Genomic DNA, 26,016 nt, shown 5'->3' on the forward strand with positions numbered 1-26,016 from the left:
ATGAAAGTTGTTATTCAGCTTTACCAACTTGTAACTTCCACCTATAACTTCTTCATGGCACACTAGTAATGTGCCGTGGCATAGTGGTTTAGAGTGACATTACTTAGAATTTATTTCTACTTAACCTATTAAGTCCCAGGGTATCTACTTTTTTTTAATATTGAGTTAAAAACTTTGTGTAATGACTAAAAATGGGTTGGAATACACATTTTTGTTTTTTTAAATGGAAATCGCTCCAGACAAGGCATGAAGCCACTTTGTGTAAGAAGCTAAAACTATACTACTTCAAAGTCAAACACTTGTTAATAATAAGTGTTAGATGGAATAGATTATGACTGACACACAGAAAAAACATTGCCCATGAAATGTGAGGACTAAAGGACAAAATAAGGGAAGCAAGAATTACGAAGTTTCCGAAAGTAAACCCATTTTCCACTTTCTACTCTCCTTAAAATTGAAAGAAAAAAAAAAGTTATTTATTTTATTTATAAAACGAAATATTGACTCTTCTATAAATAGGATAACTGGGTACATGTCATTTATTTTAAAAATCAAGCGTTCAAGATAAAATTTACACATGCAGTTCACACAAAGAGTTACATTGCATTTTTAGCAATAAGTTAGTGGCTTACTATTGCAAGACTCATTTATATATCATCAGACAAATAGAATTTTAGCAAATTTCACAAAAAATTTTAAGTGATTTTCAACAGTGTTTGAAAGGAAGTAGATGAATTTTATCCTTTCTTTAGAGTAATTATGCAGCAAGCAGTACTATTATATGCTATAGATTTTTTAAAAATTATTTGGTGTCCTGTTTATAGAACAGTAGGACCTAATATGCTGAACCATTTATAATATAAATCTCACCTGTCTGTTTAAATGTATGTATGTATGTTTGTATGTCTACCTAAAACTTTCGAAAGAGACAACGGATTTTCACGAGATCAGTATAATTTGAAGCTTGACACTTCGGACGACAAATATTGAAAAATTGGCTAAAAACATTAATTCCTTCACCCTCAACTGGGCACTTTTCTACAAGGAGGGGTCGCTTTTTTTCGCCAATATTTTCGAAAGTCATTCCCTCTTTTCGATTGACTAGCCTTAATTTAAACCTTCGCCAATTCCGGTTTGGTGCTGGACGCAATAGCAAAGACGTCACGTTTTTTTTTTCATGTTCTTTTCCCCCTTTGTGGTATGGGTTCGAGCTAGCCTGCCAACTACCACCGTTTTTTTTTTTTTTTGCTCCCCCCCCCCCCCAATACCCAGGCAACGCCGGGCACCCAGGCTAGTATTTTTTATAAGAAAGAAAACATAACATTAAAAATAAATAAATAGATTTTTTTGTATGGTTATATTTCTCAACATCTGTTGAAATTTGAAATTTACGATGTATAAAAATCAATTATATCGAATTACTATATATGACACGGTTGTATATAGTGATAATAATTACTAATAAATAGTGATATTTACAACTAGAAATAAAAATTAGGTTTAAGGCTCCCAAAATTCATACTAGAACTGTCCGCAAGGATCCATGGCACAGTGGTTAGAGTATTTGGAAAAATCAGTTGTAAAAGTGATATTCTCCTGAAGGTTGAAGGTTCAATTCTCAGTGTGGGCGACCAAAAAATATGATTGCAAATTACTTAGGACCTCTATCCTGTTAGAACTGATGGAACAAGTAAATAAAGGGTTCCATAAATAAATAAAGATTCCCGAGTTCGACAGGATACACCTGAAGAAGGTCGGAGGTTATATCAATCGAAATGTTGTAAAAATGACACTCAAGATGAGACCAGCAATCCGAAGAATTCAAATAATACATACAAAAATCAGTTTGTATTATGAAACTTGCAATAACATTGAAAATGATTTGTTTGGGAGTGTAATATTTTCATCAATGAGCGATCAATAAATGAAATAAAAATCTTCATACATATATAGGTTTATATGTGCTCCTTTATCCATACTTTTTATACTCTTCATCATCGTTGTCATCATTTTATGAATGGTGGTTTCGTCTAGTGGTTGTTGATTGCTTGCATCAACAGACGAATAAAACTTTTTTGCATGAAAGATATAAGAAGACATCCACTGAGTTTCTTCAAAGTCTTTTTTGGAGAGAATGGACTAAGGAGAGAAAGACTAAAAAACTAAATTCAATTCAATTTATTCGGCATAGATTAAAACATATGTTTTGTCACTGTTAAGAAGGGCGCAGGAAGAAAGAAAAAAATCGAAGGAAAGTGAACAAAGGGAGAGACTAGTGCTATGAATTTAGAGGGTCAGAAATACAGTTGACCAGTACTTGTCCAACTTCGTCTTGAACTGATCCATTGCGGGTGTGATGACAACCTCAAGAGGCAGTCTATTCCCGGTAGCTGCTATGCGAAATAAGAAAATGCGTCTTTTGTCGTTTTAGCCGAAATATCAGATGAAACAACTTCAGGTTGTGTCTTCTCAGTCCACGTTCAAGTGCCAGAGTGAAGAGAAAATCCTAAGGGAGGTCGTAATGGCCATGAAGGAGGTTATAGGCTAAAATTAAGTCACCCCCTCAGTCTTCGGCGCTTCAGTGAAAAAAAAGTTCAATTGTCACAGACGGGTTTCCTAAGGAAGGTCATGGAAACCTCACATCAACGTTTGCATGATGAAACCTGCAATGACATATTGAAAATGATTTGTTTGGGAGTGTAATGTTTTCAACAATAAGCAATCAATAAACGAAATAGAAGTCTTCATACATGCATACAGGGGTTTATACATGCTCTTTTATACATGCCTTTTTAGACTCTTCATCATTGCTGTTTTTCGTTGTCAGTTTTATGAATGGCAGTTTCGTCTAGTGGTTGTTAATTGCTTCATCTAATGATCTTAAAAACTTTTTGCATGAAAGCTCACAAATGAGACGTTCACTGGGTTTCTTCAAGTGTTTATTGAAGAGAATAGCCTAAGGAGAGAGAGATTAAAACTAAATTATTTCCTTCTTAAGCTTACTTCCTAACTAAAAAAATGTGTGACACAGACATTGATAACATTCGTTGAGATTATCAATTTTCTACATCATAGATTGTGTCCCATTCACACGGCTTCCAACGGAGAGGCCAATTTGAAAACCTTTGTTTCTCTTGCTCAAAAACGTGACATCATGTTGTTGTTCAACTTTGTTTTGTCTGCAGCGTTTGACCTGTTGTCTCTGCCTTGTCACCCATCTTTCATTCAACCTGGGGAACAGTTCTGGTTACAGATCTGACATGGACTAAGAATGAGCCTTGTCAAAATTCACACTGGTTAACCTAATTACTACTGACATAGGGTATCTAATATGTAACAGGAATAATGCTGAAAACCAATGTCGCTCTAAATAATGAATGTGACTGAAGTAGATTTTAACTGGAAAGAATTATTGTAACAAGAAGAAATGGCATGATTAAGAAAAAGAAGGCAAAACAAAAATATTTTAATTATAAACAAAATGACAAAATATGTACACAGCTGATCTGTTTCTATTTAGTATAAGAAGTTCTCGGGTGGGTAAAAATATTTCATATATGTCTTGTACAATACCTGTCCTAGGATAGGTAAAATATTTTTTGTTTTGGGATAGCAAATGATAGATAGTCCTCAAAGATTCTTCAGTATCCTAAAAATAACTGTTTTTATTTATCTTTACAAAATTACAACAATTTCATAAAAGATGTGGTCCAAGAACAAAACGGGTATGGGGGGGGTCGTCTACTTTTTCTTTTCCTTATACTAGTTTTCAGGTACTACAATACCATATGCACTTTATGGACTTAAACTATTTAAAATATCATCGGATGTTGTGTTATCATGTGCAAGTATTTACACTGTGCATGCATTTTTTAATTTCTTTTTTATTTTACTCTTTATTTCATATGGTCCCAAGCAACGCCAGGTAGCCCTGCTAGTTAGGAATAAATTAAAAAAAAAGTAATATTGTTCCACTCACTAGAAGTTCTCACACAGGTCATCATCATTGATTGCTCACTGATAACAACCGGTTATTATTATTCATAGTAGTAGTAGAAGTAGTAGTTACCTTTGCTGCTGAGAGCAAAGATGACGGCCATTTCAATGTATGATTGATGAAGATAGTTCTTGCTTCTGAAAAATATCATCATCATCATCATCGGTTTAACGTCTGTTTTAAATGCTAGCATGTGTTAGATGGCTTTAAAAAATTTACTTTTAAAGTAATCTATCTTTGCCCAGGTCTTTATTTACCCCTCTCTCCCTCAGATCCATTTTTATCACTTCCTTCCGTATTTCTCTTGACCTTCTCCTATGAACTGAATCTGCTTTTTCAACGACATATATAAATCAAATAATTCCTCAACTACATCTATTAACCAAATAATTCCTCAACTACATCTATTAACCAAATAATTCCTCAACTACATCTATTAACCAAATAATTCCTCAACTACATCTATTAACCGAATAATTCCTCAACTACATCTATTAACCAAATAATTCCTCAACTACATCTATTAACCAAATAATTCCTCAACTACATCTATTAACGAAATAATTCCTCAACTACATCTATTAACCAAATAATTTCTCAACTACATCTATTAACCGAATAATTCCTCAACTACATCTATTAACGAAATAATTCCTCAACTACATCTATTAACCGAATAATTCCTCAACTACATCCATTAACCAAATAATTCCTCAACTACATCCATTAACCAAATAATTCCTCAACTACATCTATTAACCAAATAATTCCTCAACTACATCTATTAACCAAATAATTCCTCAACTACATCTATTAACCAAATAATTCCTCAACTACATCTATTAACCGAATAATTCCTCAACTACATCTATTAACCGAATAATTCCTCAACTACATCTATTAACCGAATAATTCCTCAACTACATCTATTAACGAAATAATTCCTCAACTACATCTATTAACGAAATAATTCCTCAACTACATCTATTAACGAAATAATTCCTCAACTACATCCATTAACGAAATAATTCCTCAACTACATCTATTAACCAAATAATTCCTCAACTACATCTATTAACCAAATAATTCATCAACTACATCCATTAACGAAATAATTCCTCAACTACATCTATTAACCAAATAATTCCTCAACTACATCTATTAACCAAATAATTCCTCAACTACATCTATTGGCCAAATAATTCCTCAACTACATCTATTGGCCAAATAATTCCTCAACTACATCTATTAACCAAATAATTCCTCAACTACATCTATTAACCAAATAATTCCTCAACTACATCTATTAACCAAATAATTCCTCAACTACATCTATTAACCAAATAATTCCTCAACTACATCTATTAACCAAATAATTCCTCAACTACATCTATTAACCAAATAACTGTTATCCATTCTGTCACCATGGCCATACCATCAAAGTCTAATCTTCTGTACATATTTCCCTATACTGTCCAGATTTTTATCTTCCTCTGAGGTCATCAGTACTAAGCCTGTTTTTAAAACCCACATCATGCACACATTGTATCATTCTCATATCATTTCTCTCCATGCAACGCATGTCCTCAATCCTAATTGGCCAGGTTTTACTTTCATACACGATCACATTGCACATACATATCTTATAGACTGTGAGTAAGTAATGCCTCAGTATAGTATTAACCTGTTTTTATAAAAACTCGGTTAAAGTTCCAACTCATACCATCTTATTCTGAGCCATTATTTTATGCTTGCATGCTGAATTGCTTTTTTGTTTTACTCTGGTCATTAGGATTACAAAAGAGACAATGTCAGTTGATAGATTAATACAAACACACAGGAACCCCATGTTCCACCCACTCTTATTTTTTCTGAGCTTACTGAGATGGAATCTCCAGGGATATCCAAATCATGTCTTCCAACACACATCACCGTTACATACAAACATGTTCATTTACCCCAAAAACTACAAGGTTGTCTATATTTGAATTTTTAAGTTTTTCATTTACAATCGACCCTTCTGAATATGATATTTGGTAAAAAATTTTTTGGAAACTTAAAATTTTGCACCATTAAAATATTTCGCGCCTGGAACAACCAAAACTTACATTATGCCGCTGAGTTTTGATGCCTGTGACAATAATGTTTATTCATCGTAGAGATTTAAAAATCTATTTACTTTTATTTTATTTTTTTAGTAAAAAAAAAACCCAAACTTATTAATTTAGTCATAAAAATTTACTTTTCAGACTCAAGGGAAGAAATGACTCCTCCTGACCATTCGAAATACACATGCAAGAGTAAGTAACTCCTTTTTTATCTGATCACTTGTCCAACATTTTAGATGGAGAAAGGGGACACAGTGACCTGATGACGAGCTGCATAGACTATAAAATCAACATGCCGAGTTCAAATTCAGATGGATCTATTGTGCTCACTTTACACCCCAGCTATGGGTAAAATAGTATTTTTTTAATGAACTGTTTAGTTAATTTTACGGCTAGCAAAGAAAAGTGACAATGCCTGGGAGCAGTCACTTCAACCTTGTTAATTTTTATCATATATTTCTCACTTAGTGCGTTTTATTTATTTATTTTTCTCAGGTTCCTATCTTGAATAATTATTTACCCCCCTTCCATGAGTAAGGAGGTCCTGGATATGACCTTAAACTATATCCGATGGTGAGGCCCCAGCTTGCGGGCTTTGGGGAGTGTGGAGCCACCCTTTAATTTCCATTGCTCCCAGGTCCACTATGACCCGGAGTTGTAGTACCTGTTAGGGTCCCAACTATGGGTTAAATAGAAACTGACTTGAAAAATAAAATATATTCTAATAAAAAAATTTTCTTCAAAATTATTGGATTTGGCATTGAATAACCGGAAAAGGGTTGATATGCCGTATAACAAAAACAACCAACCAACCAATCCACGAGTAAGGTACAAAGTCAAGTTTAATATGGGTTGGCCACTATTAACTTGCCTCCTCACGAGGACTGAGAAAAACACAAAGTTGGTTTTAATGTGGGAAAAAATCGAGCCCCCTCCCCCCACACACACAAAAAGAGCATTCTGGATTGGGACGAACTGCAGTCCAGAAGGATTTCTCCTTCCCTGATTGATAACAGAAAAGATGAAGTTGGTAGCCAAACACATTTTGTTCCTAAACAAAACGCCAAAGTATGTAGCCATCACTGAATGCAACAATCTATGCAATACTTAGTTTGTGAATTGTGTGTTTCAATCTTTCTTAATCAACGGCACACAAAAATCATAGCACATTTGGCAATTTTATGCAATAAAACCACACATTAAGACAAATTTATTTCAGTGTATCTAATTGTACAACTTATTAAGTATGAAATCGGTGTTAGTTTTTTTTTGTGATTTTATTTTTCTGAATTTATGAGATGAGGATTGATTATTTGGATTCTTCAGACTACTATTCTCACCTTGCAGACCTGTGTCATCATGGATAAATTACTTGGTAAAATTCAATTTTAAGTTACACTCTTTTGGAGGTTGAAGGTTCAATTCTCAGTGCAGATTACCTTAGTCAATACCCAATCATGACTGACGAAAATGAGAACATACTACCCCATGGATTAAATAAAGAGTTCAGTTTGAAATTCCATGCAAATTTATGAGTTTGGCAGAAACATTCTTGAGTGCAGCAAGATACACCTGAAGAATGTTGGAGGTTACATTGACCAAAATGCTGCTTTTTTTTTTTTTTTTTTTTTTTTTGATTTCGTCAATATTTGGTTGAATGTCTGAAGACCTCCACCCCAAAAAAAGTACTTTTGCAAAAATTAATATTAAAACAATGTTTTTAATAACATAAACAAAGTATAGTAAAATAATATTTAAAATTTTATTTTTTATTTTTAGAATCCTTTGAGATGAGTCTTCATAATTTGTGCATTCATTCTTTTTGCATCTCATAGTTATTGTTGCTATTGTTTTACCACGTTTCGGCCAACTCATCCTCTGACCTTCTTCAGGTGATTAACTATGAAGGGATAGAAATGCAGAATCGTGTAAGTTATCGTCAGTAATTACTGCCTTTCATAGTTGTTGTTGTTTCACTTCGTTTTGGCCAACTAATCCTTTGGCCTGCTTTGGTAGGATTGAAACTACTATCTTCAGACAATTCTTACCTGGAACCGTAGAGACTCAACACCTCTATCCACTGTGTTACGAGCCCCGAAGGGCAATCAAAGTTGGATTTTATGGTTTTATAAATCCATTTTAGTGTTCTTATTTGGTCTTCCATTGTCTGGTCCGTACTGAATGGTATTATTTATTTATTTTTATTTCATTTTTGGATTCTTTTGAATCTAAAGAACAAATTATTTAAAAGAATTGTATTTAATGGAAAAGGATTGAGTGAAAATTCGCTAAACCCATTTCTTTCAACTGCTAACATAATTGAGATGCTGAAATGCATTTGATCCAAGTAGAAATGATACAAATCATAATTCGTCATCTCAAAAAATTCTGAAAAAAGAAGAAAATGCAAAATTTTTTCTGGAACTAAAATGTGAAATTCTTCATTTATGTTGATTTTTGGTAATCCTTTTTTAATCAATTGTAATTCATTCTTTTATTTCAGATGGTATTCCTGCTCGATTTGTTCTGGCAGTTATCGCCTTTTTCGGGTTTGTTAATGTCTACGCTTTGCGAGTGAATCTAAGTGTTGCCATAGTGAGCATGACGAACCTTACAGAGAATCAACAGTCAAATTATAGCGAATGCCCCGTAGGCAACACAACGTCAGGAAAAGCACATGTAAGCTCTATGGTTTCTTTTTATTATTCTCTATAAGTTACAATTCTGACTTCCTTTCAATAGAAACATCACTAAACATGTGGGAGATAATAATAAACATGTGGGAGATAATACTAAACATGTGGGAGATAATGATAAACATGTGGGAGATAATGATGGCTAAGTGCCAAGTTTGAATCCAGTTTGTTTCACAAAAAAACTTTCATTCAGGGATGTTGGCAAAATTCATATACTCTCTCTTGGAAGTACCTGATGTCTTTCTTGAAAGAATTCTAACTGGAAAGATATCAGGGAAACGAATGATAACAATAATCATCTGATTTAGACAAAATAAAAGAATGGTGCTCTACAGTAACAATAGGGAGGTGATAGCGGCTCAGTGGTTAACAACATTGATTGAAAACCTAGGTGTGCCAAGTTCAAAACTAGTTTGTTTCATCCCACAGAAACACTTTCACTTAAGGACATTGGCAACTTTCATGTGATGCTTCCCGTAAATACCTTATATCCTTCTAGAAATAATTCTTTACTGGTGGGATTCCACAGTCGCATCTTTCATATGTAATATATTGCTGCTGGTCATCCAGTGTGAATGAAGACCCTGCGATATTATTGTAGCCCTTTTGTTTAAACTTTAAAAGTATTTATCTAAGTAATCTGGTTAATGTAGTGCCAGAATATATCTGGTTATTACGGTTTATCTCCAGTATTCTTATAGGAGTCTGTGACATATTTCCATTGTATGGACATCCGGTGTAAATGGAAACCCACAATATCATTATACCATTTTTAGACAGAACTTAATCAGAAGGGATATTTTTAATTTCACGTATCGTCCAAAAGTGACATAATTTTTTAATTTTAATTTTTTTTGTTTTACATTTTACTACGGTGATCGGGAGATCCTATTTATTAAAAAGGAGAATAGAAGGCGATAACATACTGCAAACATTAAATTAGGGGATCTATATACTAATTTAATGTTTGCAGTATGTTATCAACCTTCTATCCTCCTTTTTAATAAATAGGATCTCCCGATCAAATGATTTATAATCTGGTAACCATGACATATGTAGATTTGTACATTCGTACGTGAAAGGTACTACAGTATTAATACGTAGATATAAAGATATCGGGAAAATGAATGCCAGCCCCCCTGGTATAGGATGGTTGTTATTGAATTTATTTATTTATTCTTATTTACTCTTTTTCGACCCAAACAAAACATATTGCCACTTGGAATGTCAGGGATTATTTGTGATCGTGTTTAACATGTGACTGCAGGGAGTTGAGCGACAAAATCTCTGTTCACATTACATTTAAACTTCTGCAAATTAGTACAGTCAGGGAATCAGGAAACAAGGAGGGAATTCCAAAGTCTAGCAGTCAGAGGGAAGAAACTATTGGAGAAGAAGGCTTTCCAGCATCTAAGAACTTCAACATTGAAGGGGTGGGATTTCGCTGCTTGTCGGATTACTCGGGAGTATGCATGTCACGGGACACAAGTGCTATGAGTTCATCAGAGCATTCAATTCAATTTATTTGACAGATTAAAACATAACATGTTTTGTCGCCATTAAGAAAGGTGTGGGAAGAGAGAAAAAAAAGAAAGAAAGCAAACAAAGAGGGTGGGGCACTGCAAATTTAGACTGTTGGAAATATAGTCGATCAGCACCTGTCCAACTTTGTCTTGAACTGGTCCGTTGTTGGTGCCGTAACAACCTTAAGCAGCAGTCAATTCTGGGGAGGCGATATGCAGATGTAAAATGCATATTCCATTAAAGTACAGTTGTGACCCTTCTAGCATGACAGATTGACAAAGCGGTGACATATCAACCCGATCGCAAAATAAAGACCAACCAAATCGATTGACAGGTCTTTGCACAATAAGATACTTTGCTGACCTACGAAGGACGGGTCACACAGTAGAACCGTGGGATACAGCATTAAAAATTAGTAACAAAATATAGTACAGTATATAATACACATGTATATAATTAAATAACATTATAAATAACACTGTAAGGTGGGGCAAATACTGTAACCAAGAGCCAGAAAAACATTGTATTTCACATTGTAACGTGAAAAAAACCTTATCCTAGAGCCACTGTATCCCCGGGGTTCTACTGTACTTATAAAACAGACACAGAAATGCAGCATTGTGGTGATGAGACAGAGACAGAAGTTGGAGCTTGGCTGACATTGAAGGACTTACCTCTTCAATTTTAGACTCTTTTTTTTGGACCCTGTCTAAAAAAAGATAGACTTGTAGTAAATGCACCAGATGTGAAAACAATAGTTCATACATCGAATTGTAACTTTGTAAAGATAGAGGATACTCTTTGGTGTGAGTAATTTCCTAGGATAGTAGAGGTAGTACAATTTCTTTGCAGCAGCCTTGTCAATGTCCTCAATGTGTAATGTAGCGTCGCAGGAACAAATAAACAAAACAAATAAATCTGGGTCGACATTTTTTCTTTTTTAACAAAAGCATTTATTACCATAACGCTCCCATCTCGACACATTTCCATCTAACCTGGCAGGTGTTTTTCTTTCTTCTGAGCGCATGCTGGCCAAAGCCGGCTCATTCTCGCCTTCACTTTACACGTCTGTTTCCTTTGGCATCGACTTTTTTCTTTTCGACCACGTGGTGTCCTTTTTTCTTTTTCTTTAGACGGAAGACCGTCCACACTTGTCAATTTGTATACGAATTCAAACGCTGCTCCTGCTGCTAATACATGTCCATCTAACCTGGAAAGCATTTCGCTTGCCATCCATCCTTCAGCTGCTGCTAATATTTTCAGACGCGTTCCAATTCATGTTACCAGTAAATGTTAAGCCGAGGAGTTTGAATGCTGTTATGGGGTTAAATGGTAATAAACGGAAGAAACACAGGATTTGTAGGAAGGAACACATGTATTCACATATATTACAGGCAAAGTCGAGTTGAGAATACCATTGCTCAACGTTAGGACGTTTGCACACGTTCAGCTTGGTCACGTGCCAATCTCAGACTGCCGTGCACCGGTACTCGATACCGGAAGTGACGTCACTAGAGGAAGTGACATCATGAGATAGTCCATTAATCCCCTGGAGGGGCGTCTCCAACAAATGCTGGGTTCTCATGTAGGGCGTTATTTGTTGTTTGTAATAATAATCAGTGGTTGAGAAGGTTTTTGTGGTTGCTAAAGGAAAGAAGTTAAGCCTTAGTAGCATTAAATGTTGCCATCCATTTACAGCCCCATTGGTTTCTTAATTAGTACTAATATATATTAGTAATGGGATGGTGCCAATATTTTTCCAAATTCGGTTGTAATTACTAATTCTCTTCTAAATTCCCAATTCCGATCCAATTACTGATTCTGATTTCAATTCTTCTAAAATATTTAATTACTTACCTCTAGACTTGTTTGTTTGTTTTAAATTTTCGGATTACGGTTAAAATTTATATGGTATGTGCACATATTTTCACAAACGTAAAAATACACTGGGTTGTTTAAAATCAATATTTATCATTTTATCGTTAGTACCAGCAATGGAAATTTAAGTTTAAAAAAAGAGAAACAATTAAAAGAATCGTTGTTGGCATTGATAAACTGACACACTTTTTCTGATTACAATACCAATTCTGATAGCTCGAAAAGTTCTGATTCCCGATTCCAATGAACAATGAATCATCCCAGCACTAATATATATATATATTATATATATATAAAATATATATGGCGATTAAGCTACACTGAATATTCCGTGTTTCATCCACTCTAGGACTCTTCAGCCTACCTACGTATTGAGCACTTTTGAAGTAAATACTTAAAGTTTACACATAAATTTATACTTTAGTATATTAATTTAATGTGAGTAAATGAAGTAGTATATATATATATATATATATATATATATATATATATATATAATTATTTTTTTTTTTACTATAATAATTAAATACCTACAGACACTAGTGTTTCATCCTTTCGGGATTCTTCAGTGCAGGGTGTCACGATTACTACCAGTCGAACGATTCGAACCCCGCGACACGAGACATCTCTGGCTCGATTAGCGGAGGCCGTATCCATTCGGCTACCATTAATCATGTGAAATAGCGTTGAATTTTTAAACATTTAAATTTAAATGTTCATTACGTCAGACAGACAGTGATCAAATCGTTATACGATGATCTACGCATAAGAGCTAAATTGACCGACTTTTTAATTCAACAGAGTGCTCAACGATAAGAAACGTATTTCTTAAAGGGGCTGTCATAATTATTTTTTTTTTACTATAATAATTAAATACCTACAGACACTAGTGTTTCATCCTTTCGGGATTCTTCAGTGCAGGGTGTCACGATTACTACCAGTCGAACGATTCGAACCCCGCGACACGAGACATCTCTGGCTCGATTAGCGGAGGCCGTATCCATTCGGCTACCATTAATCATGTGAAATAGCGTTGAATTTTTAAACATTTAAATTTAAATGTTCATTACGTCAGACAGACAGTGATCAAATCGTTATACGATGATCTACGCATAAGAGCTAAATTGACCGACTTTTTAATTCAACAGAGTGCTCAACGATAAGAAACGTATTTCTTAAAGGGGCTGTCATAATTATTTTTTTTTTACTATAATAATTAAATACCTACAGACACTAGTGTTTCATCCTTTCGGGATTCTTCAGTGCAGGGTGTCACGATTACTACCAGTCGAACGATTCGAACCCCGCGACACGAGACATCTCTGGCTCGATTAGCGGAGGCCGTATCCATTCGGCTACCATTAATCATGTGAAATAGCGTTGAATTTTTAAACATTTAAATTTAAATGTTCATTACGTCAGACAGACAGTGATCAAATCGTTATACGATGATCATATATATATATACAAGCGTCCAAAACTAAGGGACAAAATTTTAAAACCTAACATGTGTTAGAAATAACAACTGTGAAAAGCTGAAATTTTGACAACTGGTAGTCATTATGATCCATAATAATATACTAAAATTTGAATTATTTGCAAAGGATAGAAAAAGAATTATAACAATTATTTATTTTCAAAATAGGAATGTCCAAAAGTAAGGGACAAAATTGAGAAAAACAATGTAAATAGTATGCTATATTCAAATTTTTTGATTTCCTCTAAAAAATAAGTCTTACTTGGTCATTTGTAAACGTTGCATCAGCTGGAACCATGGCGAAATGCCAAAAATTTGATTACTCTGTGAAACAAGATATTGTGAAACTATATAAGGAAAAGCACACCATTAGAGAGATTTCAGAGGAAATGAAACGTTCCAAGAGTGTTGTAGGCAGGGTTGTTAAATCCTACAATGATACTGGCAAAATAGTTAGTGCTTTTAAAACCGGTAGACCCCACAAAACTTTGGCAAGAGAAGATCGAATAATGCAGCATATGCGATTAAAGGACCGTTTTAAGTCTTGCACAGAAATTAAAAGGGTTATGAATAGTACCTCATATGATTATGTGTCAAGACAGACTGTTTCTAGACGACTGCAAGAAATAGGGCTGTCTAATCGAACCCCTGGGAAGAAGCCACTTGTTAGTTGGAATAATAAAAAGAAGAGATTAGAGTTTGCAAACAGGTATGTAATTTGGACATATGAAAATTGGGCAAAAGTATTTTTCAGTGATGAAAGCAAGTTTAATTTATTTGGAAAAGATGGAAAACACAATACAAAGATATGTATTGGTGAAAGATTGAGTTTGTCACTATATATATATATATATATATATATATATATATATATATATATATATATATATATATAGGCATGTTGTTATATATATATATATATATGTATATATATATATATATATATTTGCAGATCATCATATAATAATTAGATCATTCTGACAGACGTTAAAAAAACATAAAAAAAAGAATATTTAAATTTCAACAGTATTTCTTGTGGTTAACAATGGCCGAATGGATTAGGTCCTTGCTAATGAAGCCAAGGATGGCTTCTGTTGCAAGGTTCGAATCTATTGACTTGTGTTAACCGTGGCACCCTGCACTGATGATTCCCGAAAGGATGAAACACTAGTGTCTGTAGGTATTTAATAATTATTATAGTAAAATAATATGTATATATATATATATATATACACATATATATATATATATATATATATATATATATATATATATATATATATATATAGCTTAATCGCCATATATATCTTATAAATTACTAACTAGCTCTACCTATGTATTGAGCACTTTTGAAGTAAATACTTAAAGTTTACGCATAAATCTATACTTTCAACCTGTGCGTGAATTATATAGCACACACTGTATTCCTGATTTTCTTCAGTTTGTTGAATGTCTACGTGGGTTGGATTCGAATGCAGAGACATCCTTTATGTGTTCATTTGATGTCTCTAGCCTCTTTACTCACATACTGTTAGATGAGACAATACGTATTTAGTAAAGACGCGCTTTATGGCAGTCGCCTGACTTCTCCACACTTTTCCAAAGAGATATTTACTGAACTCGTTTTAATGTGCACCAAATCAGTGGAGTTTAGCATTGGTGACATTATGTAATGTCAGGTCGACGGGGTTTCAATGAGGAGTCCGTTGGCCTCGACTTTAGCTGATATTTTTGTCAGTTACTACGAATCCGTTCTGTTTAATTCTGGAATATTACCCACCACATATTTCAATTATGTTGACGACACTTTTGCTATGTTTTCATCGCAAAGTGAAGCGTCAGCATTTTTTAATAGGTTGAATTCCTTGCATGGGACTCTGAAGTCCACTATGAAAAGTGAGAAGGACAATTTTCTTCCCTTCTTAGATGTTCTTATTGAACGTTCAAGAGGGGGCTTTTCACTACCATTTATAGAAAGCCTACTTTCACTGGCTTATATGTGAACTGGTCGTCTTTTGAAACCAAATCACGTAAGGTCAACTTAATTAATCTACTGGTACATAGAGGTCTCATGATATGTTCACCTAACAGATTAGACTCCGAACTTGATAAGATCAGGGAAATATTTATCAATAATGGTTATTCATTGGACCTTATTGATGATTGCATTGACAAGAAGCTTGATTTTAAATCCCCTAAAAAGTTTGGACCTACAAAGTGTGCGGTTTATTTAAAATTACCGCGGATTGAGGACAAGAGTATTAAATTGTCAAAACATTGTTAGAAGTGTTTATACGTGCTTCTACTCTGTTTTCTTGCATTTGGTATACACTACGAGATCTGCTTTTCCTTCTTTTCGCAAAGATAGTTTGCCTTACACCCAAATTAGTAATATTGTTTATCAATTTAAATGCCAGTGCGATGCTGTTTATGTCGGGCGAACATCTTTGCATTTGCTAACTCGTATAAACCAACACATTCCATCTAAAATCAGGCAGACGAGGGTAGGATCTGGTAGTCTCCTTCCTTCTGTAACCTTGGACTCTGCTATTGGCCAGCATTTGGTTGACAATCCATGCTGTGCCGACAAATATAAAATAGAGTGGTTCGAGATGTTACACAGAGCAGACTCCAAAAACCGTTTAAAGATTTTAGAGTCTGTCTCTATTGCGGTTTGAAAACCTTCTTTATGTCAGCAAAGGGTAACAACAAAAGCATTATCTCTCTTCGAGGAACTTTGAACCCTTATCTCCTTTTTTTTTCTTCCTTTTTTTTTCTCCTTTTTTTTTCTCCTTTTTTTTCTCCTTTTTTTTTCCTTTTTTTTTTTCCTTTTTTTTCTCCTTTTTTTTTCTCCCTCGTTGTGCCAAGTTTTAGTCGATTTTAAACGCCGTATTTACAGATTAAATCTTTCTTTTAATCGTTTTTTTTTTCTAAATTTTGGCACATCCAAATCCCCCCGTAGCGCACTTTAATTTCACCAATAATATTGTTTTGTATGCTATCGATTTTTTCCTGAAGAGATGATAGCCGAAAGAGCTCTCAAGAAATTTCCGCACATTTTATTTAAATCTATGTATGTATATATATATATATATATATGTAGGTATGTATATGTATGTATATATATATATATGCATGTATGTGTATATGTATGTATGTGTATATATATGTATGTATGTGTATGTATGTGTATATATATGTATGTATGTGTATATATATATGTATGTATGTATATATGTATGTATATATGCATGTATGTATATATGTATGTATATATGCATGTATGTATATATGTATGTATATATGCATGTATGTATATATATATGTATGTATGTATATATGCATATATAAATGTATGTATATTTATGTATGTATATATATATGTGTTGAATTTACCTATTCGTAACAACCATCATCGTCGTCATTATGAACGTTGGGGATTTGTGCCGTTATGAACGTGTGTTAATTTTAAAAGCTGTACTACCGGCAAAGCGAACGTCTCTCTATTCTATGTTCTGTGTATTTGGGATTGTTTTACTCTTTTATTCATGTTGAATTCACCTATTCGTAACAACCATCATCATCGTCATCATAAATGCTCCTTTATATATATTCTACATGTACGTGTATGTGCATATGTATGTACATGTGTGTATGTATGAATGTATGTGTGTATGTGCATGTTGTCATGTGTGTTTGTTCTTGCGTATGTATGTTTGCGTGCATCTGTTTGTATGCATGCTTGTATGTGTACGTGTATATCTTTATTTCGATATGTGTGTGGGGTGGAGAGGACTCCCAAAAGCCCTGTTAAGGCAACCCCTCTGGGTGAAGCAAATTTCTGATTTAAAAAAAAACAAAAAAAAAACATAAAGCAGGAGACCAGTACCCGCATTAAGCTCGTCTGCAGTTTGATTTGTTGCTGGATCTCAACATTTTGAACCGAGAGAGAGAGACTTAGCTATCGTACGAAGCTAAAACTCTGTAACATCATCTTTGTATAGATACTTCCTCAGGCATTTGTCTATTAAAAAAAAAACAAAAAACCTGTGGCGATAAAAAAGCTGTCACATGTGTACGCCTGAAATGCTGGATGCATGTAACAATTAATCTGCCATCATTATATGTATCTATGTATGTATATTTATATATGTATGTGTGTGTGTATGTACATGTGTGTTTATATGTATTTATATCTATGTGTATATGTATGTATATGTGTCTGTGTGTATATATGTTTGTGTGTGTATATGTATATACATTTATATATGTTTGTATGCATGTATGTGTGTATATGCGTATACGTATGTGTATGTATGCATGTGTGTATGTATATGTATGTGTATATGTGCATGTATGTGTGTATGTGTATGAATGCATATATATGTATGTGTATGTATATGTAGGTAAGTGTATGTATATATATGTGCATATGTGTACGTATATGTATGTGTATGTGTAAGTATATGTATGTATGTATTTGTATGTGTGTGTATATGTATGTATAAGTGTATGCATGCATGTGGGTATGTGTATGTATGTTTGTGTATTATGCATTGTGTATGTATATGGGTATATATGAGCGTATGCTTATAGACATGTATGTATGTATTTATGTATGTATGCATGTATATATTTATATGTATGTATACCAATGACCCTCTTGTGTATGTTTGCATGTGTGTGTATGTATATGTATGTGTGCGTAATATGTATTGTGTATGTATGCATGTATATATGTGTGTGATATGTGTATATATGTATGTGTGCGTGCGTGTATATATATATATGTATGTATACCAATGACCGTCTTTAGTGTCATGTCTGCTTGAGCATGTGAATTCGCCGGCAGGACTATATGTAATTTTCGGGCTCATGAACTTTCAGTGTCTGAGGGAGTGGCACTCGTCTGACAAGACATTGCAATCATCAAATCATGATATATATATATATATATATATATATATATATATATATATGTATATATATGTGTATGTATATATGTATTTATGTATGTAAGCATATAAAAAAAAAACCCCAAAAACATAAAGCGGGAGACCAGTACCCGCATTAAGCTGGTCTGCAGTTTGAATTGTTTCTGGCTATCTTGCTCTTGCTTGTTGCATGATGTCAACATTTTGAACTGAGAGAGAGATTTAGCTGTCGTACAAAGCTAAAACTCTGTAACATCATCTGTGTATAGATACTCCCTCAGTCATGGAAAAGTTGTGACACGTGTAGGTCTGATCTGCTGGAAGCATGTAATAAGTGATCTGCCATCATTATATGTATATATGTATGTATATGTGTATGTATATGTGTATATGTATGTATATATGTATGCATGTGCATGTAGATACGTATATATATTGTTTGTATGTATGTGCATATATGCATGTGTGTGTATGTGTATATATGCATGTGTGTATGTATGTATATGTATGCATGTGTATGTATGTATGTGAATGTTTGTGTATGAGTGCATATTCATGTATGTGTATGCATATGTAGGTAAGTGTATGTGTATATATATGTGCATATGTGTATATGTATGTATATGTGTGTATGTATTTGTATATGTGTGTGTATTTATATGTATGTACATGTGTATGTATGCATGTATATGTATGTGTATTATGTATTGTGTATGTATATATGTATATATGTGTGTATGTTTACAGATATGTATGTGTGTACGTGTATAATGTATATTTGCATTTATATATATACTAGCGGGGGTACCCGGCGTTGCCCGAGTGTTTGTAGGTGTGTGTGGTGTTAAATAAAAAAGAACCTGGGGAGGGGGGGTAGGATCGAACCATAAGTCCTGAGGCGAAGTTTGAAAATAAAATCGGCCAGCCAGAATGAGTTACCGAAAGATGTTTGAATTTATTTAAGTAAGAATCAAATTGACAGGTGTGCGGCCGGAAGTCGTCGAGTGTGACGACGATGATGACGACGTAGGTTTGTTTGTTATAAGTGAAGTAAAAAAAGAAAACAATGTTAACACTTAAGCGTGAAAAAAACTAACATAAGGCAAATGAATGATGAAAACAGAAAAACGACCACGTGAAAAATGGCTTAAATAAGCCTGTTTCGATATTAAAATTTAAAAAATCGGTGGGTACCCGGGTGTTTTTGGGTGTCGCTAAGAATAAGTGAAGTAAAAAAAACCCAGAAAAACGAACGTTACGTGAAAAATGGCTTAAATAACACTGATTCAATATTTAAATTTAAAAAATCGAAAAAAAAACAAAAACATCTCACACCACGATTTGAACACAAAACGTTTAGATAATGAACCAAGGCCTTAACCAACTGAGCTAAAGCGACATACATGAAATTTGTTCGTTTTTTTCAACTATTTAAAGTAAATCAGGTCATGACGTCATCTGACATATGCGTAGAATCGGTCATTGTCACGAGAGGACCGTTTTTGTTGACCCCTCCCTGTCAAAAATTGTCGATTTCGAGGTGAAAAAGTTAACGTTTTTGGCCAATTTTTTGAGCAAAGGATGGAGCTTCGATGTGAGACCGAGTTTGTAAATTTTCGTCGCGCCTGTCAAAAGTTTTTAGCAGACATCCAAACATACACACAAACATACATACATACATACATTTTCACTTTTATATATATAGATATGTATGCCATTGACCGTCTTGTGTATGTTTATGTATGTATATGTATGTGTATTGTGTATGTATGTATGCATATATGCGTGTTATATGTATGTGTGTATGTATGTGTATATATGTATGTATGCGTGCATGTATATATATGTATGTATACTAATGACCGTCTTCAGTGTTATGTCTGAGCGTGTGAATTTTGCCGGCAGGACTAAAGTCATTTTCGGCTCATGGACTTTTAGTGCCTGAGGGAGTGGCACTCGTCTGACAAGACGTTGCAATCATATATGTATGTATGTATGTATATATGTATGTCTATCTATCTATCTATCTATCTATCTATCTATATATATATATATATATGTATGTATTTAAAGTGCGTTAGAACATTTGTCTAAAGAGCAGAGTGTATTTTAATGTGATAGTAAAATTACTAATTTAATTAAAATACAAGAAAAGAACAGTGCTCGTTGTAATGCAGATATATAATAAGCTCGACAGGCAAAATATCCTAGAGCTACTTTAATATTTAGTAATGTGATTGATAATTTAAAAATCTAAATTAGAATTAAAAATTAAAAATCTGTTTCATAAGAAGGAACAAAACAAAGTCAATAATTTGTACAATCGTTTCGGAAATGATGTTTTTATTGAGATAGACATTTATTGCAATACACATTATGTCATGGACAATAATTTTGACATATAGTTTATTGTTTTAAATAAAGTCTCCTCATCAGCAAAAATATTGGGTGTTTTTTTTTAATATATAAAAGACACCATAAATAAACCTAGCATTTTTTAAGTAAGGCAGATGTATCTGAAAAAATATTAAAATACAAAGGAAAATAGTTACTTGTTAATGTTGATAAGCAAAGTAATATGGGTTGAGAATAAAAAATAGAATAAAATTATAAATCTGAATTTGGTTTAAATATAAGGTTATAATAATATGTTTTTAATAAAATTTAACAATTATATATATATATTTACCTTTTAATTGTTCGCCTTTTGGAAACCGTAATTATCGTCAAAGCATTCACTTGGATGTTGAGAGTAGCTTATAAATGCACTAAATGTGGAAGTTTCAAAGTGGACGCCAATGGAATATTTTTAGCGGTTAGAATATGTTAGTAACGCCTAATTTAAAATTAAGTAAAGATTTTTAAAAATAAGGGGAGATAAACTTATTTGTCTAATAAAATGATCAAAGGGAGATAATTAGCGTTTATTCTTTTTATATTATCTAATATAAAAGGATCTTATTGAAAGTTAATAATATTTTAATAATTTATTTATTTATTTATTGAAATTAATAAATATAGTATAGGTCAAACTTAAATAGATATTTAAATAAGATATACAATAATGGTAAATATATCAGATAAACTAATATTAATAATAATAATGATGCTCCAAATTTTATTAATAAGGATATTAAGTTATAAATTAAAAATTCCAAGATAGATCATTAATAAGCAATATTTTTAATGACTTATGGTGGTTTATATTTGTTAAATTTAAACCAACGTTTATGACTGCATGAAGATACAAGCTCATCCCTTGAATTTAGGAGGGTGGTTTTATTTTTGATATCATCATATTTTTAAATCTTAAGGGCCTCATACATACAAAGTGCACAGAATCTGTCCCCCGGTGTATATCCTTTATATGATCCTATTATTTCCCATTTCAAATTGAAGGAAATATTCTTATCTTTGAGTCGCCAAATATGTTTAGAGAGAGTGGCTTAGTTCACCAGGGAGGGATTTTTAAAAGAGTGCTTGTGGGTTGAAATCCTATGATTAATAAATCCAGATGTGGGACCGAAGTAGATTGCATTTTGTTTAATGCATTTATTGTTAGGTAGATTAGGGGTAGCATTGGTATGTAATTGGTTGGTCTGTATTTGATTGGTAGATTGGTTAAAGTGGGTGCAGTTATTTAATCGTGTGGTCGAGCTATGGTTGTCATTAACCTCATTTAAATTTTGGGTTTGTTATACTGTACAGCTATAAACTACATTTTTTATTTTGGATGTACCTTGTAGAGGGCATCTATTTTTTCTTCTACAGTTACAGCCTGCCATATTTTCTGTATTTGTATTGTTTTGAGACATTATGTTGAACAAAGATGACGGCATAGTTCAGATCAGTAATTGGCAGCAACCAAGATGGTGGCCAAGAATCAAATGCGGTCCGTGGCGTCGTTAACGGCGAACTAATTGAATTAAAAATTCGACAATTTTTATAGTAATTTTGAAAGGTTTTCATTGGTTGTTTAGCACAGCCGGTGGTTATAAAAATGATTGGCGAATCCATTCGTCACATACCCCCATTAGGAGTCAAAAACATTTTACAGTTTTCACCAGGGTTGCAGAGTCAGTTGGATTTCTAAGATTACTAGGAATTGAAGTCAGTTGGACTTTTACCATTTACAGGTTTAGTTTTGATATTATGGGAAAATCCTTTCGGATTCAATTTTGGTTTGACTTGAGAAAAATAAAGAAAAATAAAAGTAAACAAATAAAAATAAACCAATAAAATAATTGTTTTTTTTTCTGGTTTGGGGGGAATTTGTCTTTATTCTCATTGGTCAAAAAGAATTATTAATATATTGGTATAATGTGTGCAAAAAGAAGACATTTTCTTTTAAAATCACATTGAGTTATTTTTTTGATACATATAAAAATAAACACTTTTCAAATATATGTAAACATACAAATAGAATACTTTTCAAATACATATAAACATATGCACAAAAATTCACAAATATACATATTTTTTTTTTTTTTTTTTTTTTACAAAAACTGGAAACATTATGTTAGGTATTAGTTGGTTAATTTGCTTAGTAAGGTAGAAATGGTTGCAGTTTAATGTCGTGCCCAGGACAATTTACAATTTTTTTTTTTGCACAAAAATTCACAAATATACATTTTTTAAATTTTTTTTTTAACAAATGTTTGACAAAAAAGAGATACAAAAATGAATTATTTGACAAATAGTAAATTTACAAAGAAAAGGTTTTAACAAGTGACTTTTTTTTTTTTTAACAAAAACTGGAAACATTATGTTAGGTATTAGTTGGTCAATTTGGTTAGTAAGGTAGAAATGGTTGCAGTTTAATGTCGTGCCCAGGACAATTTACAATTTTTTTTTCTTTTTTGGTGTGATTTTGACTGTTCATGCTACTCTTTTTGGGTTTCTGAAAAGAGATCTATTCATAATTAGATTCCAAAAAGTTCGGTTAGAAAATGGCTTGATTTTATTCTTTTTATAGGTTTAGTGAAAATGTCGGCTATATTATTTTCAGACGTCACATAAGTAAGAGCAATAGATTTTTTATTTATTTCATCCCTTATAAAATGATATCTGATATCAATATGCTTCGACCTTTGATGAATCATAGAATTATTTGCTAATAAGATACTGCTCAATTGTCACAATGAATTACTAAAGGTTTTTTTTTTTTACTTAGATCAGGTTTTAATAATGAATGAGTAAAGGCTACAAATTCTGCTTCACAAATAGAAAGGGCAACAATTTGTTGATTTTTAGTTTTCCAAGAGATCATAGATCCAGTCTTTGACAGTCTAAAACAATACCCCATTATACTTTTTCTATCCTCAGAGTTACCCCAATCTGAATCTGAAAATTCTTCTGAATTTAAAGGATATGTAAACTTTTTAAATATTAAAGATTGTTCCTTGGTTCCTTTCAGGTAACGAAGGATTTGTTTTGCATGATTAAGGTCCTTAATTGTCGGTTTCGATAAGTTTTGAAATAGCTTTGTTAATATGTCAGGCCTAGTTGCGGTCATCAAGTAAATGAGGCTCCCTACCATTTCCCTGTATATTCGATTTTCTATGGATTTTGTTTCGGTCTCTATATTTTTATTTATGTCCATTTCAACGGGAGTTGAACGTGGCTTGCAATTTTGCATTCCGAACTTGAGCAGAATTTTTTCAATATATCGTGATTGGTTCATAGTTATAGTTTCATTTTCACAGGTAAATTTTATACCGAGGAACCATAACAGTCGTTCAAGATCGGCCATTTTAAATTTTTTATTTAATTCATTTTTAACATCTTTTAAAGTGTTGTCACAGTTTGAGGCAAGTAATATATCTTCAACAAAAAACCAAAATCAACAATTTATTACCTACATTTTTGGGATACATGCACGCGTCTATGGGACATTGCTTGAATTCCTGTTCTATTAAATAATTATGGAGTGTTAAATTCCAATTGTGTGCACTTTGTTTTAGTCCATATAACGATTTATTTAATTTCCACACCCAATTTTTATTTTTCATTTTAAATCCCTCTGGAGGGTAAATGTAGATTTCACAGTCAATCAGAGCATTTAAATAAGCATTTTTTACATCCATTTTGATGCATTTTTAAATTGTATTGAGCAGCAAGTTGTAATAAAATTCTAATTGTCGTTAAATTTGTTGTTGGTGAAAATGTTGCAAAATATTCCACTCCAGAAATTTGTGAAAAACCTTTTGCAACAAATCTTGCTTTCAAAGTTTCACTGACAGAAGCTGTGATTTTTTTGGAAATGAAGAAATTATATTTTTATTTGTTGGTTTTGCCCCTATTTCGCATGTGTTATTTTCAGATAAACCTTTCAATTCGGATATCATAGCTTGTTCCCATTCTTGATGATTTTCTGAATTAATCGCCTCATTATAACTTTCCGGTGTGCTGTTCAACGAGTAACAGTAATCCATGGCATAATCTTGTATCTTTTCAATTTGTAAGAAGTCTGGCCTTTTTCGCTCCCTTATAAGGTATCGACATGTCTGGTTAATATTTTCGTCAGAAGTTCTACTGTAATTGTAATCATTATTAATATTTTCATTGTGATCGATTAAGATGCTAGGTAATATTTCACATTTTTCATCCACTGGATCGCCATTTTTTAAATTTAATGTATCATTGAATTTTACACATCCAACCCTTTTTATGGCATTTTGGGTTGGAAAGTAGATTAAATATGCCGGATTGTTTTTATCGTAACCTATGAAATATACCTTTTTCGCTTTTAGTATATAGTTTACTGGTGTTTTCTATAAATGCAAAACAATCAGAACCAAATAGATGCATTCTGTTCATTTTAGGTTTTACACCACAAAACGCTTCATACAGCGTTTTTCCTAGTCTCTTCTTGAACGATCTATTTATGAAATATGCTGCTGCCATTAAAGCGTATGTCCATAAACTATGCGCTAATTTCGATTCGATAAGTAGGCATCTTGTCATCTCAAAAAGGGTTCGCCATGCACTTTCAGCTGTGCCATTTTGGAAGGAGGAGTACGGCGCCGATTTCTCGTGTTTAATACGGTGGTTAATTAATAAAAGTTCAAAGTATTTACTAATAAATTCAGTCCCATTGTTTGAGTGAATACATTTTACTGAACTGTATGGGACAATATCAGCTAAATATTTCTTAGTGGCGAGGATAGTGTCGGATTTGTTTTTTAGAAAATAAACTATAATTAAACCGAAAAAAATCATCAATAAAGTTCAAAACGTACCTTAGATGATTTCTCCCCATCGGGCTAATCGGACCTGCTAAGTCACAATGCACAAGTGAGAGAATTTTCGTAGCTTTTTTGTCTGGCGTTCGTCTTATATATTTTGTCATTTTCCCCTGTGTACACACATCACAATTTGGGAGATCGTCTGAAGGTATTAT

General features: G+C 33.0%; 1 protein-coding gene across 2 annotated transcripts in view; it reads left to right on the top strand.

Annotated features, from left to right (window-relative positions):
- LOC145243914 (sialin-like) overlaps positions 1–26,016 on the top strand; it is a 285,719-nt gene that overhangs the window by 56,859 nt on the left and 202,844 nt on the right. For both annotated transcript variants that reach the window (XM_080107027.1, XM_080107026.1), the window contains exons 2-3: positions 6,247–6,297; positions 8,609–8,784. In XM_080107027.1, the coding sequence (XP_079963153.1) occupies positions 6,261–6,297; positions 8,609–8,784 (213 nt within the window). In that variant the 5' untranslated portion in view covers positions 6,247–6,260. The remainder of the gene's footprint in view (positions 1–6,246; positions 6,298–8,608; positions 8,785–26,016) is intronic.

This window comes from Euprymna scolopes, chromosome 22 (genome assembly GCF_053919585.1).
Source record: "Euprymna scolopes isolate OS-2025 chromosome 22, ASM5391958v1, whole genome shotgun sequence".
Taxonomy (NCBI): Eukaryota; Metazoa; Mollusca; class Cephalopoda; order Sepiida; family Sepiolidae; genus Euprymna; species Euprymna scolopes.